Source organism: Triticum urartu, chromosome 2 (assembly GCF_003073215.2).
Source record: "Triticum urartu cultivar G1812 chromosome 2, Tu2.1, whole genome shotgun sequence".
Taxonomy (NCBI): domain Eukaryota; kingdom Viridiplantae; phylum Streptophyta; class Magnoliopsida; order Poales; family Poaceae; genus Triticum; species Triticum urartu.
Window position 1 is genome coordinate 12,921,798 of NC_053023.1, and position 15,775 is coordinate 12,937,572.

Below are 15,775 nucleotides of genomic sequence, written 5' to 3' on the forward strand. Positions count from 1 at the left end.
AGCAAATATTGAACAATTGCCGTTTTGTTGGTGATGTGGCGGACCACATCTTCCACCTACGCACTCCCCGATCTATTTGCTAGATTCTTTTGAGAGAGATGGGTAGCTATTAGCTTGATGTGATAATAGCTGACCGGTTCAAGCACATAACTGGCTGGACAGATTAAGCACACGAGTCTGTGCACTCGGCCGGATTGGTTGGTGTAGATGTGTCGCACGCGCCATCCATGCATCCTCCCGTCCATCCATCCTCCCGTCCGTGGCCATCCATCCTCCCGTCCAACTGACCAAACCCCTTCTCCCCGCGGCCACCATTCCCACGTATATATGCCGTGCGTCCCCCACGCCCATATCACCACATGCACAAACTTAGACGTCATAGCGAGGGGCCGGCCACGGTGCTCGTGATCGGCATAGCGACGCCGTCAAACTGCGTGTACCAGGCCGACTACCCGGACTACTACTTCAAGATCACCAAGAGCGACCGCATGGCCGACCTCAAGGACAAGTTCAAGAGGATGTGTAAGTTCAATGAATTACATTCTTCTTTGCGGTCTCTTTTCCCTTTTCTCGGGCGGACATGCAACATACTCCCTCTATAACTAGCTTGCAGAAACGTATTATATTATGAGACAGAGGGAGTAATAACTAATGCTTCATTTCAGGTGACAAATGCAGATCAGGAAGAGGTACATGCACCTAACGGAGGAGATCCTACAGGACAACCCCAACATGTGCGCCTACATGGCGCTGTCTCTGGACGCGCGCCAGTATATTGTTGTCGTGGAGGTCCCGAAGCTCGGGAAAGAGGCGGCACAAAAGGCGATTAAGGAGTGGGGCCAGCCGCGGTCTAAGATCACCCACCTTGTCTTGTGCAGCACCTTTGGTGTGGACATGCCGGGCGCCGACTACCAGCTCACCAAGATGCTCGGTCTTCGCCCGTCCGTGAAGCGCCTTATGATGTATCAGCAGGGCTGCTTCGCCGGTGGCATCGTGCTTCGCCTGGCCAAAGACCTCGCTGAGAACAACCGCGGCGCGCGCGTGCTGGTGGTCTGCTCGGAGATCATCGCGGTGAACTTCCGCGGCCCGCACGAGTCCCACCTCGACTCACTGGTAGGCCAGGCGCTTTTCGGTGACGGTGCGGCCACAATGATCGTCGACGCGGACCCTGACATGTCCGTCGAGCGCCCCCTGTTCCAGCTGGTGTCTGCGAGCCAGACGATTCTGCCGGACTCAGAGGGTGCCATCGACGGTCACCTCCGGGAGGTTGACCTCACCTTCCACCTCCTCAAGGATGTGCCTGGGCTCATCTCCAAGAACATCGAGCGCGCCCTAGAGGACACATTCAAGCCATTGGGCATCGATAACTGGAACTCCGTCTTCTGGATAGCGCACCCAGGCGGGCCAGCAATCCTTGACATGGTGGAGGCAAAGGTAAACATGAACAAGGAACGGATGCGCGCCACCAGGCATGTTCTCTCCAAATATGGCAACATGTCAAGCACCTGCGTACTTTTCATAATGGACGAAGTGCGCAAATGCTCCGTCGAGGATGGCCACACCACAACTGGTGAGGGAATGGAGTGGGGCGTTCTCTTCGGCTTCGGCCCCGGCCTCACTGTGGAGACAGTTGTCCTCCATAGCGTCCCAATCTCTGCCTAGACGGTCGCTTGTTCTCAATTTATCTTGGTCATGCAAAAATCTACTATACCGCTGCGACACTCAATTAAGTTTGCTCTGTTGTATTCTACCCTATGTGGTTTGTATGTGTTGGTAGATGCACTCTCCTGTTTGTTTTTGTTTTTTGTTTTTTCTTGAGTGGACGGATATGGTAGATGAGAATTAGTTGTGTCTCATGTAACTCTTATACCATAAGATGAAAACGCTTGATGATTCCTTCTCGTTTTTGAGGGCTCACGCGGCGCATTTACTTCCTTCGCACGAGTTGTTTCAGCATTGTATTCCTTACATGAGCCATTGTCTTCACAGTGTTGGCTAGATCTCAGTCAACTGATTTAACCAAGTTTCACTCTAGTTATAAGACATATTAAAAAGAAGAAAGAAAAAATTGCAATTAAAATTTTGCATATATCTCCGTGTAAAATTCCACGAATATAGCATCGACTGAGACTTCCTTGAATCTCAGTCGATTGAGATTTAGCAATATCGTTTTCAATATGCCTATGGATGCCGGTGTTTTTTCCTATTCTCTATCATTTCTCTTGCTGGCAAAGCGATCGTATGGAAACTCATGGCTGTTTCTGTGTTGTGTAAACGTTGTCTTTCTATGTTCACTGTTAGGCTATGTAGTTCCAATGTTTTATCATCCGGTGTAAAAAAAATGTATGTGGACGAATGTTTATATAAGTTTAAGTTCATTGGGACGTCTCATACCTGTTAGGGTTTCCTCTCCCTTACAATAGCTAGAAGGCCAGAAACACCACGGCCAAGGAGGCCGCACAAAAGTCATGGACGTGGCAGTGCCTCCAAGAGAGCGTCTAGCTAGCGCTCTCCAAGCCCAGGCCGCTGCAAGACGAGGTCCTCGTCGACATGGGGTTGTGTCCGCTCTGACCAAGCTCCAACACCTTCATGGTATGCCTTTCCACTAGAAACTAATAGAGCATTTGCATCCAAACTTGTACAACATACATGGAAGCATGGAATGAAATTCGTTGATTGTGATGTTAATTAACAAACAAATCATGGTAGTTGTTCACATTATACTTCATGGCAACCCCAAATGTGTAGTTCATGGCATGGCAAAACTTTTTGCTAGGTACATGGCAAATTATAAAGAAAATCTAAAAAAATGTTAAGAATGGCAATTGTTTACATTGATTTTTAGACACCAAACTACATGGCAAATTTTATTTCCATGTATCATTCCAAATTTGACATGTGTCCCTGAACTATCTATTATGTACACTATTGCATGTTTTTTTGACATAACATGGCAATTCTTATTTTGGTACCATGCCAAATTTTCCCTATGTCTATGGATAATTCATTATATACGCTGTGGCATGTTTATTGAAGATAACATGCCAAATTATTATTTTCCCTCCATATATTAAGGAAAAGCTCTATTTTTTTGAGGGGGGGGGGCATTTTGTAGTGGAGCGATGGACCACGGTAAATGTTTGCACCATGTTACATGGCAACTTCTAAGAAATTTTGCTTTTGTAAACACGAAAAATATAAGAAATATCCAATGTAAAATTGTACATAATTTACATGGCAAAATGTAGGAATGTTTTTGAATTGTTCGTATGGTAATTTGTAGATAACAATTTTTTCCATAAAGTCACACTTTTTAGTTAAGTTTCTTCTTCTTATTCACATGGCTAATTTAGGCCTTTTTGTTCCTCTAAATCATGGCAATTTCTTACTATTTAGTAATTGTACACATGGCATATTTACCAATTTTAAACTTTTCACATGGCAAATTTAAACATTTTTAGTAGTGTTCACATCTTAAGCTGTTTTCACATCGCAAATTGAGAAATATTTTCTCCATGTCCTATGGAAAATTCATAACACTTTTGTTTTTCATATGTGGAAAACTTAGGTATTTTTTTTAATGCTCCCATAGCAAACTTTACAAAAATAATCACTTTCCCATGGCATTTTTGGAAATGTTTTTCTACTTTCGCACATGGCAATTTTACATACTTTTTTGCATGTTTCAACAAAAAATCATTTTCTACACATTGCAAAGTTTGTAAAAAAAATCTACTGGTCACATGGCAAATTCATCTTTTCCAAACATTGCAAATTTATGATTTTCATAATGTCGACATGGCAATTTTATTAATTCTTTCCAACTTGTGACTTCGCAAATTTAAATATTTCATGGCAAATTGTATACATATTTGTATTATTCCCATGACAAGTTTATAGATTTTTTTTTGTTTTGTAAACATGTTAACTTCTAGAATCATATTTTTATTAGGAAGATGGAAAAATTATATTTTTCTCTTTCCTTTTCATGATGGAAATTTTAGAGAAAATATCATTGCAATATGTACATATTTTTGCTTCTTTCTAAGAAAAATAGTTCTATACACGATGTACCTATCGTAAAATGTTTCTGGCAAAATCAGAATATTCTTGTTTTACAAACCATGGCAATTGTAGAAACAGTGGTAATGCTTTCCTGTGACAACTTTGGGAAAAATCATGGCAATTATTTGGACTTGTTTCAATGTTATCACTTGGCAGTAGATATCTTTGCTTTTTCTAAGAAAAATTGTCACCATGATCGCTTGCATTTTGAGTAGAACAAACCTTTTCATATTTAGTTGTTATTATTTTGTAGCTATTTTATGTTTGTTAGCTTTTCAATCGTGGCCTTTTTATAATTAAAAGCACACTAATTTTATTTTTAATGGCATGAAATGTTTATTTATAATGCCATTGCAATTTGATTTATTTACATCATGGCAATTTGCTTCTTGTGATTTTTATGTGATGAAAACTAAAACAAGAAGCAGACCATTTTATTACTAAGAGAATAGAAGTTGTTTTTTAAATGGAATGGCAAGTTTGTTTTATTTTACAGTTCAATTTTGCACCATTATCATCGGAAACTAAAAACTTGTTGCCCTAGCAACTTGACTTTTATTGTCATGGCAACTTATATTATACAACCACAGTAAATTAAATTATGTTGTTTCTTTGTAGTTTATTTACTGTACCGGCAAATTCCTATACGTGTTTTTTAGTAACATGCAAATTTTCCATCTACTATATTTTTCTATTGGATCATAGCATTGTTTTTGTTCTTTTCTTATTTATTTTTAGATTTATTACTGCACCTTTTGCCATGTAGGTATTTTTTTCTTATTATCTAAATCTAAGTCATCATTATCCTTACTATGGAAAAGATTATGATATCTATGGGGGTTCACGAGTAGTGATGCTCTAACACATAGCGAGGTCCTGAAAGCATAGAGAAAATATTTAACAATTGTATTTTTGTACATGATGTGGCTAACCACATCTTCCACCTACGTTACGTACTCCCCGAACTATTAGCTAGATTTTTTTGAGAGGTAGCTATTAGCTTGATGTGCTAATACCTGACCCATTCAAGCACATAACTGGCTGGACAAGTTAAGCACACGAGTGCGTGCTTAATTTTCCATGCAAGCACATTTGAAGGATGAGGTAACTATAGCCATACCCGAAGTGGTCACAGGGAGCAATCAGCTCAATTATGAGTTGCTGCTATAAAACTAAATAAATTATACAATTTGATACACTACGTTGACCATTCTATTATGAATCTTCCGTGCTTTTGAGTTGTTAATGATTAACCTGATTTTCGTCCTTTATTTTTTCATACAATAGTTTTTTTAGGGAAACAGCAGGACTCTGCTGTGTATTTTTATTGATTTTCAAATAAATGATACAAAAGGTCTTTGCAAAAGAAAATAAGCTATACAGAAAAAGCACAACCTAGGAAAACAAGGAAAACTAAGAGAAAATACAACAGCAATAACAACAGGAGTATCATTTCATATAGGGTAGGACTATCAACCAGTTAACTCAAACAAAAGCCTTCACTCAGTTTTCTAATCCATGGTATTCTTTCCACTTTGCTCTGAATGTTAGCCACTTGATTTCCTCTTTGAATTTTCTTCTGCATGCATATAGGTTGTGTGTAATGTTTTTGAAGATGTAATCATTGCGGGTGGTCCAGATTGCCCAAGTCCCCAGAATTATGATTTCCAGGGAGAATGGCAGATTTAGCAATTGCTTCAGTTGATTAATTTCTTCTTGAATGCCTTGTCCAGCAGGGGCCCAAGCTGGGCAGATGTAGTTCCAACATAATTTTGCAAAAGGGCATGTGAAGAAGAGGTGTGTCCTTGTTTCGAGGATCTGCATGCTGCACAAGACGCAAGTATAATCCTGTATAAAGAAGTTTTTATGTAGGAGTAGTGCTCAAGTGTTTAACCTGTCATTCACCAATAGCCAGAAGTGAATCTTGTGTTTGAGTTGGCAGCATGTGCTCCATAGCCATCTCAAAACTGGAAGAGTATCGGTTGCAGGCATTAGGATTTTATAAACCTTTGAGACTGTGTAATGTTGCGCTCCAGCTGGTAATTGCCAATGGTCTGGGCCATCATTGAGCTCAAGTCTGTGACAAAGTTCTTCGAGGGCTTGAAACTGTGTATAGGCCTCCTCTGACAGTGGTAGATGAAAGAGATCTGGAAGTTCCTCTGTATGATACATGTCAGCGACAGAAATATTTTGCTTCCAAGCAAAAGAGTGCAAATGAGGCCGGGGTTCAGTCTTGGGGGTACCATCCCAAGTGTCATTCCAAAAGTCTAGTGTTTGGCCATTGTTCATGTTGACAGAAGCGTGATGCTTATAGATTGGGAAGAGCTTCATGCAGTCTCTCCACCAAAATGAACATTGTTGCAGTTGATTTGTATGGAAGCCTTGCTGATAGTATACTTCCCATACTAGATTCACCCAGGGTATGTTATGATGATTAATGAACTTATGAACCATCTTTAGTAGCAGGCATGTATTTTGTGTGGACATGTTCAAAATTCCGAGGCCTCCTCTATCCTTTGGACGACATATCATATCCCAGGCAGCTAGAGGAGGATTTTTCTTTTCCAAATCTTTCCCTCTCCAGAAAATATGCCTCCGGTATTTGTCTATTTGCTCAATAATCCCTTTGTAAAGGAGCAGGAAACTCATTATGAAGGTGGGTAGGGAGGAGAAGACATCATTGATCATGAGGAGTCTGCCATCATAACTCAAGAATTGGGAGCAACCACTGAGTCTGTTCTGTATTCTTTCAATCAGGTACATGAAAAATTCCATCCTTGGTTTGGTGAAACTGAGAGGTGTGCCCAAGTAAGTGAAAGGAAAAGTTCCAATAGTACAGCCCAACAAGGTTGAGAGGTGTTGCATTGTGTCCTCGGGTACATTCAGAGGTAGCATACTGGATTTGTGGTAATTGACCTTGAGACCAGAAGCTTGGGAGAATAGATGCACCAAGTGTTGCATTTGTTCAAGTTGTTGAGGACATGCTGGCATAATGATCAAAGTATCATCTGCATATTGCAGAATGGGGAAGTCAGGGTAGGAAGCAAACTGAAGTGGAGGCTGTAGCAAACCTTTCTGCATTGCATCATTTATGATTGTTTGTAAAAAAAATCAGCTGCAAGCACAAAGAGAAGTGGGGATAGAGGATCCCCTTGTCTGACCCCTCTTCTGCACTTGAAGTACTCCCTCTATTCCATAATGTAGTGCTTCCTCTATCCACGTGTTTCAACTTTGACCGTAAATTTAACTACCAAGACCGATTGCGGCGGGAGCAAAAATTATATCAGTGAATTCGTATTCGAAAGAAGTTTTCAATTATATAATTTTTTTCTCCCGCCGCAGTTGGTCTCGTTGGTTAAATTTATGGTCAAAGTTGCACCTCGGGAAGCGCGGGCGCACTATATTTTGGAATGGAGGGAGTAGTTCCCAGGGACCCCATTTAGGAGGATAGTAGATGTACTAGTGCTCATAATTTGCTGAATCTGTGAACACCATTTGTTACCAAAACCCCTCTTTCTCATAATATCCATGATCATGCCATGTTCCATTTTGTCAAAGGCCTTTTCAAAATCTAACTTAAGTACCATGGTAGGTTTTTTGCTCTTGTGGCATTGGAATACAATAGTAGTAGAGGATAGAGCAAATATTGGACAATTGTCGTTTTGTTGGTGATGTGGCCGACCACATCTTCCACCTACGCACTCCCCGAACTATTAGCTAGAATTTTTTTAGAAAGAGTTAGCTATTAGCTTGATGTGTTAATAGCTGACCGGTTCAAGCACATAATTGGATGGACAGATTAAGGACACGAGTGTGTGCACTCGGCCGGATTGGTTGGTGTAGATGTGTCGACCCGCCATCCATGCATCTCCTACCTCCGCATTCGTGGCCATCCATCCTCCCGTCCAACTGACCAAACCCCTTCTCCCCGTGGCCACCATTCCCACGTATATATGTCGTGTGTCCCCCATGCCTATATCACCACGCAGCATCTGTCATTCATCTACCTCCTGCTCTATCCCGCAAACTTAGACGTCACACAGAGCCTCTGTTGAGGTAACTACTAGCTAGCTTGTCAGCCGCTGGTAGCTTACGTAGAGATCAATGGCGGCGACCATGACGATGGAGGAGGTGAGGAAGGCACCGCCGGCGGAGGGACCTGCCACGGTGCTGGCGATCGGCACGGCGAGTCGGCAAAATGCGTGTACCAGGCCGACAACCCGGACTACTGTTGGGGAACGTAGCAGAAAACAAAAATTTTCCTACGGTTTCACCAAGATCCATCTATGAGTTCATCTAGCAACGAGTGATTAGATGCATCTACGTACCTTGTAGATCGCGAGCGGAAGCGTTCAAAGAACGGGGATGAGGTAGTCGTACACGACATGATCCAAATCACTGGAGATCCTAGCACCGAACGGACGGCACCTCCGCGTTCAACACACGTACGGAACAGCCACGTCTCCTCCTTCTTGATCCAGTAAGGGGAGAGGAGAGGTTGAGGGAGATGGCACCAGCAGCAGCACGACGGCGTGGTGTTGATGGAGCTGCAGTACTCCGGCAGGGCTTCGCCAAGCGCTATGGAGGAGGAGGAGGTGTTGGAGAGGGAGAAGGAGGCAACCAAAGGCGTGGATGAAAAGCCCTCCTACCCCCACTATATATAGGAGGGCCAAGGGGGGGGCGCCGGCCCTAGGAGATCCAATCTCCTAGGGGGGTGCGGCCAAGGGGGAGGAATCCCTCCTCCCCAACGCACCTAGGAGGTGCCTTCCCCTCATAGGACTCTTCCTCGCTTGAAACCCTAGGCGCATGGGCCTCTTGGGGCTGGTGCCCTTGGCCCATGTAGGCCAAGGCGCACCCCCTACAGCCCATGTGGCCCCCCGGGACAGGTGGCCCCACCCGGTGGACCCCCGAGACCCTTCCGGTGGTCCCGGTACAATACCGATAACCCCGAAACTTGTCCCGATGCCCGAAACAGGACTTCCCATATATAAATCTTTACCTCCGGACCATTCCGGAACTACTCGTGACGTTCGGGATCTCATTCGGGACTCCGAACAACATTCGGGTTACTGCATATACATATCCCTACAACCCTAGCGTCACCGAACCTTAAGTGTGTAGACCCTACGGGTTCGGGAGACAGGCAGACATGACCGAGACGGCTCTCCGGTCAATAACCAACAGCGGGATCTGGATACCCATGTTGGCTCCCACATGCTCCACGATGATCTCATCGGATGAACCACGATGTCGAGGATTCAAGCAACCCCGTATGCAATTCCCTTTGTCAATCGGTATGTTACTTGCCCGAGATTCGATCGTCGGTATCCCAATACCTCGTTCAATCTCGTTACCGGCAAGTTACTTTACTCGTACCGTAATGCATGATCCCGTGACCAGACACTTGGTCACTTTGAGCTCATTATGATGATGCATTACCGAGTGGGCCCAGTGATACCTCTCCGTCATACGGAGTGACAAATCCCAGTCTCGATCTGTGTCAACCCAACAGACACTTTCGGAGATACCTGTAGTGCACCTTTATAGTCACCCAGTTACGTTGTGACGTTTGGTACACCCAAAGCACTCCTACGGTATCCGGGAGTTACACGATCTCATGGTCAAAGGAAAAGATACTTGACATTGGAAAATCTCTAGCAAACGAACTACACGATCTTGCGCTATGCTTAGGATTGGGTCTTGTCCATCACATCATTCTCCTAATGATGTGATCTCGTTATCAATGACATCCAATGTCCATAGCCAGGAAACCATGACTATCTGTTGATCAACGAGCTAGTCAACTAGAGGCTTACTAGGGACATGTTGGTGTCTGTTATTCACACATGTATTACGATTTCTGGATAATACAATTATAGCATGAATAAAGACAATTATCATGAACAAAGAAATATAATAATAATGCTTTTATTATTGCCTCTAGGGCATATTTCCAACAACTACTACTTCAAGATCACCAAGAGCGGCCACATGGCCGACCTCAAGGAGAAGTTCAAGAGGATGTGTAAGTTCAATGAATTCCATTCCTTTCTTATTTGCCGTATCTTTTGTGCCTTCTCTCAGATGGACATTGAGGGAGTCCTGGATTAGGGGGTCGCCGGACAGCCGGACTATGTCCTTTGGCCGGACTGTTGGACTATGAAGATACAAGATTGAAGACTTCGTCCCGTGTCCGAATGCGACTCTCCTTGGCGTGGAAGGCACGCTTGGCAATACGGATATGTAGATCTCCTCCCTTGTAACCGACTTTGTGTAACCCTAGCCCCCTCCAGTGTCTATATAAACCGGAGGGTTTAGTCTGTAGGATAACATACAATCATACCATAGGCTAGCTTCTAGGGTTTAGCCTGTACGATCTCGTGGTAGATCAACTCTTGTAATACTCATATCATCAAGATCAATCAAGCAGGACGTAGGGTTTTACCTCCATCGAGAGGGCCCGAACCTTGGTAAACATCGTGTCCCCTGCCTCCTGTTACCATCCACCTCAGACGCGCAGTTCGGGACCCCTACCCGAGATCCGCCGGTTTTGACACCGACATTGGTGCTTTCATTGAGAGTTCCTCTGTGCCATCACCATAAGGCTGGATGGCTCCTTCGATCATCGGTAACGATGCGGTCCAGGGTGAGGCTTTCCTCCCCGGACAGATCTTCGTATTCGGCGGCTTCGCACTGCAGGCCAACTCGCTTGGCCATCTGGAGCAGACCGAGAGCTACGCCCCTGGCCATCAGGTCAGGTTCGGAAACTTAAACTACACTGCCGATATCCGCGGAGACTTGATCTTTGACGGATTCCAGCCCATGTCAGGTGCGCCGCACGATCACGACGATCATGATTTAGCTCTACCATCGGACAGTGTTCGAGAGATCGCATCTGCAACTACTCCGGCCCTTAATCCAGAGCAAATTGCACCATCGAGGATGGGTGGATAGACCCCACCATGGAGGCCGCACTCTTAGTGGCGATAGAGCCGGATTCTGACTTCACCCCTTGCAAGAGCCGTGTTGCCAAACCACTGGATTCGTCCCCGGCCACGGGCTCCGAACCGCCTGCATCCGTGCCCATTGAATCCGATTGGGCACCGATCATGGAGTTTACCTCCGCGGATATCTTTCACCACTCGCCTTCCGACGACATGCTAAATTCATTAAGGTCTCTCTCTCTGTCAGGAGAACCTTGGCCGAACTATGTCTGGCTAGGATGGGATGCGGACGACAAAGAAATTCGCTCCCCACCCACCACCCACTTAGTAGCCACTATCGATGATTTAACCGACATGCTCGACTTCGACTCCGAAGACATCGACGGTATGGACGACGATGCAGGAGACAAACAGGAACCACCGCCCACAGGGCGCTGGACCGCCACCTCATCATATGATATATACATGGTGGATACCCCCAAAGAAAACAATGGCGACGAGACAACGAGGGATGACCCTTCCGAGAAGCAACCCAAGCGCCGACGTCAGCGGCGCCGCTCTAAGTCCCGCCATAGCAAAATTAGTGATACCAGCACAAGAGATAATAACACTCCAGATAGTGGCGGAGACGACAACAATCCCCCCCAGCTCGATTTAGAGCGGGAGAGCGAACAAGCTAGCCCTCCAGAGCGGGCAGCAGATGGAGAATCGGAGGGGGACAATTACATGCCTCTCTCCGAAGACGAGGTGAGCCTCGGTGATGAAGAATTTATCGTGCCTGGGGATCCCGTCGAGCAGGAGCGCTGCAAGCGTAGGCTTATGGCCACAGCAAATAGCTTGAAGAAAAAGCAACAACAGCTTCAAGCTGATCAAGATCTGCTAGCAGATAGATGGACCGAAGTCCTTGCGGCCGAGGAATACGAACTCGAGCGCCCCTCCAAGAGTTTCCCAAAGTGCAGGTTGCTACCTCAACTCGAGGAGGAAGCATTGAAACCTACATCACCAGTGTACGATGCGGCTGACCGGCCACCTCGTGGCCGAGCCAGAGAGGCGTTCCAGCCTGAGGTCCAGCCTGCAAGGCTGCACCCCGCCGCCACTCAAACAAAAATACCAATGTAACGTCCCAGATATACTTTCCATATTTGTATCCAACTCTTGCCGTTTCCGGCGTTAACTTATATTTATTTCTCGGGTTCGGGTCTTCGTCTCCATGTGTTGTTTTCGTTATTCGTGCATCGCATATCATGTCATCTCGTGCATTGCATTTGCATACATGTTCATCTCATGCATTTGAGCATTTTCTCCGTTGTCCGTTTTGCATTCCGGCGCTTCGTTCTCCTCCGGTGGTCATTTCTAGCTTTCTTTCGTGTGTGGGGATTAAACATTTCCGGATTGGACCGAGACTTTCCATGCGGCCTTGGTTTACTACCGGTAGACCGCCTGTCAAGTTTCGTATCATTTGGACTTCGTTTGATACTCCAACGGTTAACCGAGGGACCGAAAAGGCCTCATGTGTGTTGCAGCCCAACACCCCCCAAATTTGGCCCAAAACCCACCAAACTCTGCTCCATGTCCTAGAGCGTTCGATCACAATCGCGTGGGCGAAAACCGCACCTCATTTGGACTCTCCTAGCCCTACTTATGCCTATATATAACCCCTCCATTTTCGGATCTCGTCTTCCCCCTCGAACCCTAGCTCTAAGAAAAAAAAAGGGATCGGATCCCGCGCGCCGCCGGACATTTCGTCCACCGACGGACGTGTCCGCTGCACCCGCCGCCGCCACATGGCACGCGCCCATTCGTCGCCGCCTCGCGCCCACATCGCCGCCGACCGGCCCGCCAGGCCCGCGGGAAGCCCCCGCGGCCCAGCCGCCTCGCCCCGCCGCCTGGTGCCCCGCGCCTCCTTCCGCCGCCTCCTCGCTCAACTCCGGCGCCGACGCCGCCATCGCTGCCCGCCGCCGACGCGCCTCACCGCCGCCCCCGCTCCAACTCCGGCGGGCGAGCCCGCCACGGCCACCGCCGCACTCGCCCGCGCCGCCTCCCACGCCGGCCGGCCGCGCCCCTCACCGCCCCGGCCGTCTCCACCTCCTCCGGCCGGCGTGCCGCGTCAAGTCCGGCAAGGCTCCGGCGAGCTCGGATCTCCTCGCCTCGGTTCACGTGCCCGCCGGTCAAACCCTAGATCTGGGTAGTTTTTTTTCACCAAGTCCCTGAACTTTTTCAGTCCATGATGCCCTGTTCGAGGCCCCGTAACTTCGCATCCTTAGCTCCGATTTGGGCATATAATATATCAAAATCTTCGTCTCGATGAGTACATCATTTCATTCCATTGCATCATTTTCATTTGAGTTCATCTTGATGCCCAAAATGCTGTTAGAAGGAGGATTCGTGAGTTAATTGTCAGATCTGCTAGTTCATCTTAGACTTTTGTCATTTTTGTCATGATTATTGTGTGCATGCTATGCCTGTTAGTCCTCATGTGTTTTGTTAAGCATTTTGTCTTCTTTCCAGAGGTGCAACCCATGAATTTTTAGGATGTGTGTGGTGACTTGTGTAAGCTCGCAAAGAGAGGCACCCAGGAAATCTGTTTTCAGAGACTTAGTTGTTTTCACTAAGTCTGGGATATTTTAGTTCATGATGCCATATGTTCAGCTTGTTTCCTAATGATCCGTGCCTCTTTTGAGGATGATCAGTAAGGGATTTTTTCTATTCATGTTATGCTCTATCCATCCATGTCTTTATTTGCAATTATGGAGCACCATAGCTTGAGTCAATCGAGCTCTACTTTTGCTTCGTGGTGAATCTGGGCAGATCGTCAACTCGTTTGCGATTTTGCCGGCGTTGTTGTAGTTGATCCGTGCATGCTATGCCATTGTTCTTGCCATTTATAGCTTGTATTTTGTGCCTTCTTAAGGGCTGTATGCTTTCCTTGCCATGACTTGCACCGTGGTGAGTGCATCGAGCTCGTTTACATGCCTTCGTGAGTTATATCTCAGCATGTCTCAGTTTTCACTAAGTCTGAAGAACTGATTGTGTTTTAGCTGTGTTCGTGTGCCCGTTAATATATTTTGTGATCCCTTTTGGCCCCAGGTCACTTTGGGACTTTTGTTAAGCTTGTTTAGTAGCTCCATGCCATGTTCTTACTTGTCATGTTCAGGTCATGTACCATGTTGTTTTGCTGCTCCGAAGAGAGCATCGTGATCTGAAATTACAGACTAGTGTTAATTTCACTAAGTCTGGAATCTGTTTTGCATTTGCGTTTTTTCCATGCTTGTTTGAACCTCTTAATGGATGAATTGGCCGTGGCTCAGTGCTAGTCTTTTGTTAAGCATCTTGTGGGCATCCCTGCCATGTATTTTGTTGTCATGTTTGGTGGCTGTAGCATGTTCATTTCGTTGCGTTTAGATGCCTACTTGCTGTAAATCGCAGACCGGTGTCATATCTTAAAACGCTTGCCATTTCCAAACCGTAACTCCGATTCCAATGATCTTTATATCGTTTTCAAGCGATTTCATCCCCTCTATCCAGTGGAACCCTTGGAATTCCAAGTTGAGGCCAGGTTCATGCATTTCTTGTCATATCTTGCATTTTGCATCCCGTATCGCATCCCGCATAGCATATCATCTTTTCATCATATTGCTTGGCCTTGCACGTGGTTGATTGTGTCCTTGTTGCTTGTTTGTCTTGTTTGGGTAGAGACGGGAGACGAGTTCGCTACCGAGGAGCCCGTTGAGTTTGCTTGTGAGGATCCAGTCAACTCTGACAACTGTGCAGGCAAGATGATCAAACCCTCGAAATCACTACTATCTTTGCTATGCTAGTTTGCTCGCTCTTGCTATGCCAATGCTACGATGCCTACCTTTTGCTTGTCAGCCTCCTAATTTCCATGTCAACCTCTAACCCACATTGTCCTAGCAAACCGTTGATTGGCTATGTTACCGCTTTGCTCAGCCCCTTTTATAGCGTTGTTAGTTGCAGGTGAAGTTTGGAGGCCGTTCCTTGTTGGAACACCATTCATTTACTTGTTGGGGATATCATTATATTGCCATGTTATCTTAATGCATCTATATACTTGGTAAAGAGTGGAAGGCTCGGCCTCTCGCCTAGTGTTTTGTTCCACTCTTGCCGCCCTAGTTTCCGTCATATCGGTGTTATGTTCCCGGATTTTGCGTTCCTTACGCGGTTGGGTTATAATGGGAACCCCTTGATATTTTGCCTTGATTAAAGCCTGTCCAGCAATGCCCAACCTTGGTTTTACCATTTGCCACCTAGCCTTTTCTTTCCCTTGGGTTCTGCAGACTCAAGGGTCATCTTATTTTTAACCCCCCCCCGGGCCAGTACTCCTCTGAGTGTTGGTCCAACCGAGTGATGTCCGGGGCTACCAGGGGCAACTCTGGGCTGGCCTACCCGTCGTCTTGCTCATCTGAGTGTGCCCTGAGAAAGAGATATGTGCAGCTCCTATCGGGATTTGTCGGCACATTCGGGCGGTGTTGCTGGACTTGTTTTAACCTGTCAAATTGGCTTGTTGTACCAGGTTACCGAGTCTGATCGGTGTGTCTCGGGTGGAGGTCTATTCCTTCGTTGACCGTGAGAGCTTGTCATGGGCTAAGTTGGGACTCCCCTGCAGGGATTGAACTTTCGAAAGCCGTGCCCGCGGTTATGGGCAGATGGGAATTTGTTAATATCCGGTTGTAGACAACTTAAACCTTAATTAATTAAAATGAATCAACTGAGTGTGTTACCGTGATGGCCTCTTTTCGGCGGAGTCC

General features: G+C 46.0%; 1 protein-coding gene and 1 pseudogene across 1 annotated transcript; both read left to right on the forward strand.

Annotated features, from left to right (window-relative positions):
- Positions 1 to 365: 365 nt before the first annotated feature.
- On the forward strand, positions 366 to 1,902 carry LOC125535126 (chalcone synthase 2-like). Its single transcript, XM_048698179.1, has 2 exons — positions 366 to 522; positions 666 to 1,902. The coding sequence occupies exon 2, from the start codon at positions 673 to 675 to the stop codon at positions 1,660 to 1,662; it is 990 nt and encodes a 329-aa protein (XP_048554136.1). The 5' UTR covers positions 366 to 522; positions 666 to 672; the 3' UTR covers positions 1,663 to 1,902.
- A 6,267-nt stretch (positions 1,903 to 8,169) lies between these two features.
- LOC125535124 overlaps positions 8,170 to 15,775 on the forward strand; it is a 43,049-nt pseudogene continuing 35,443 nt past the window's right edge.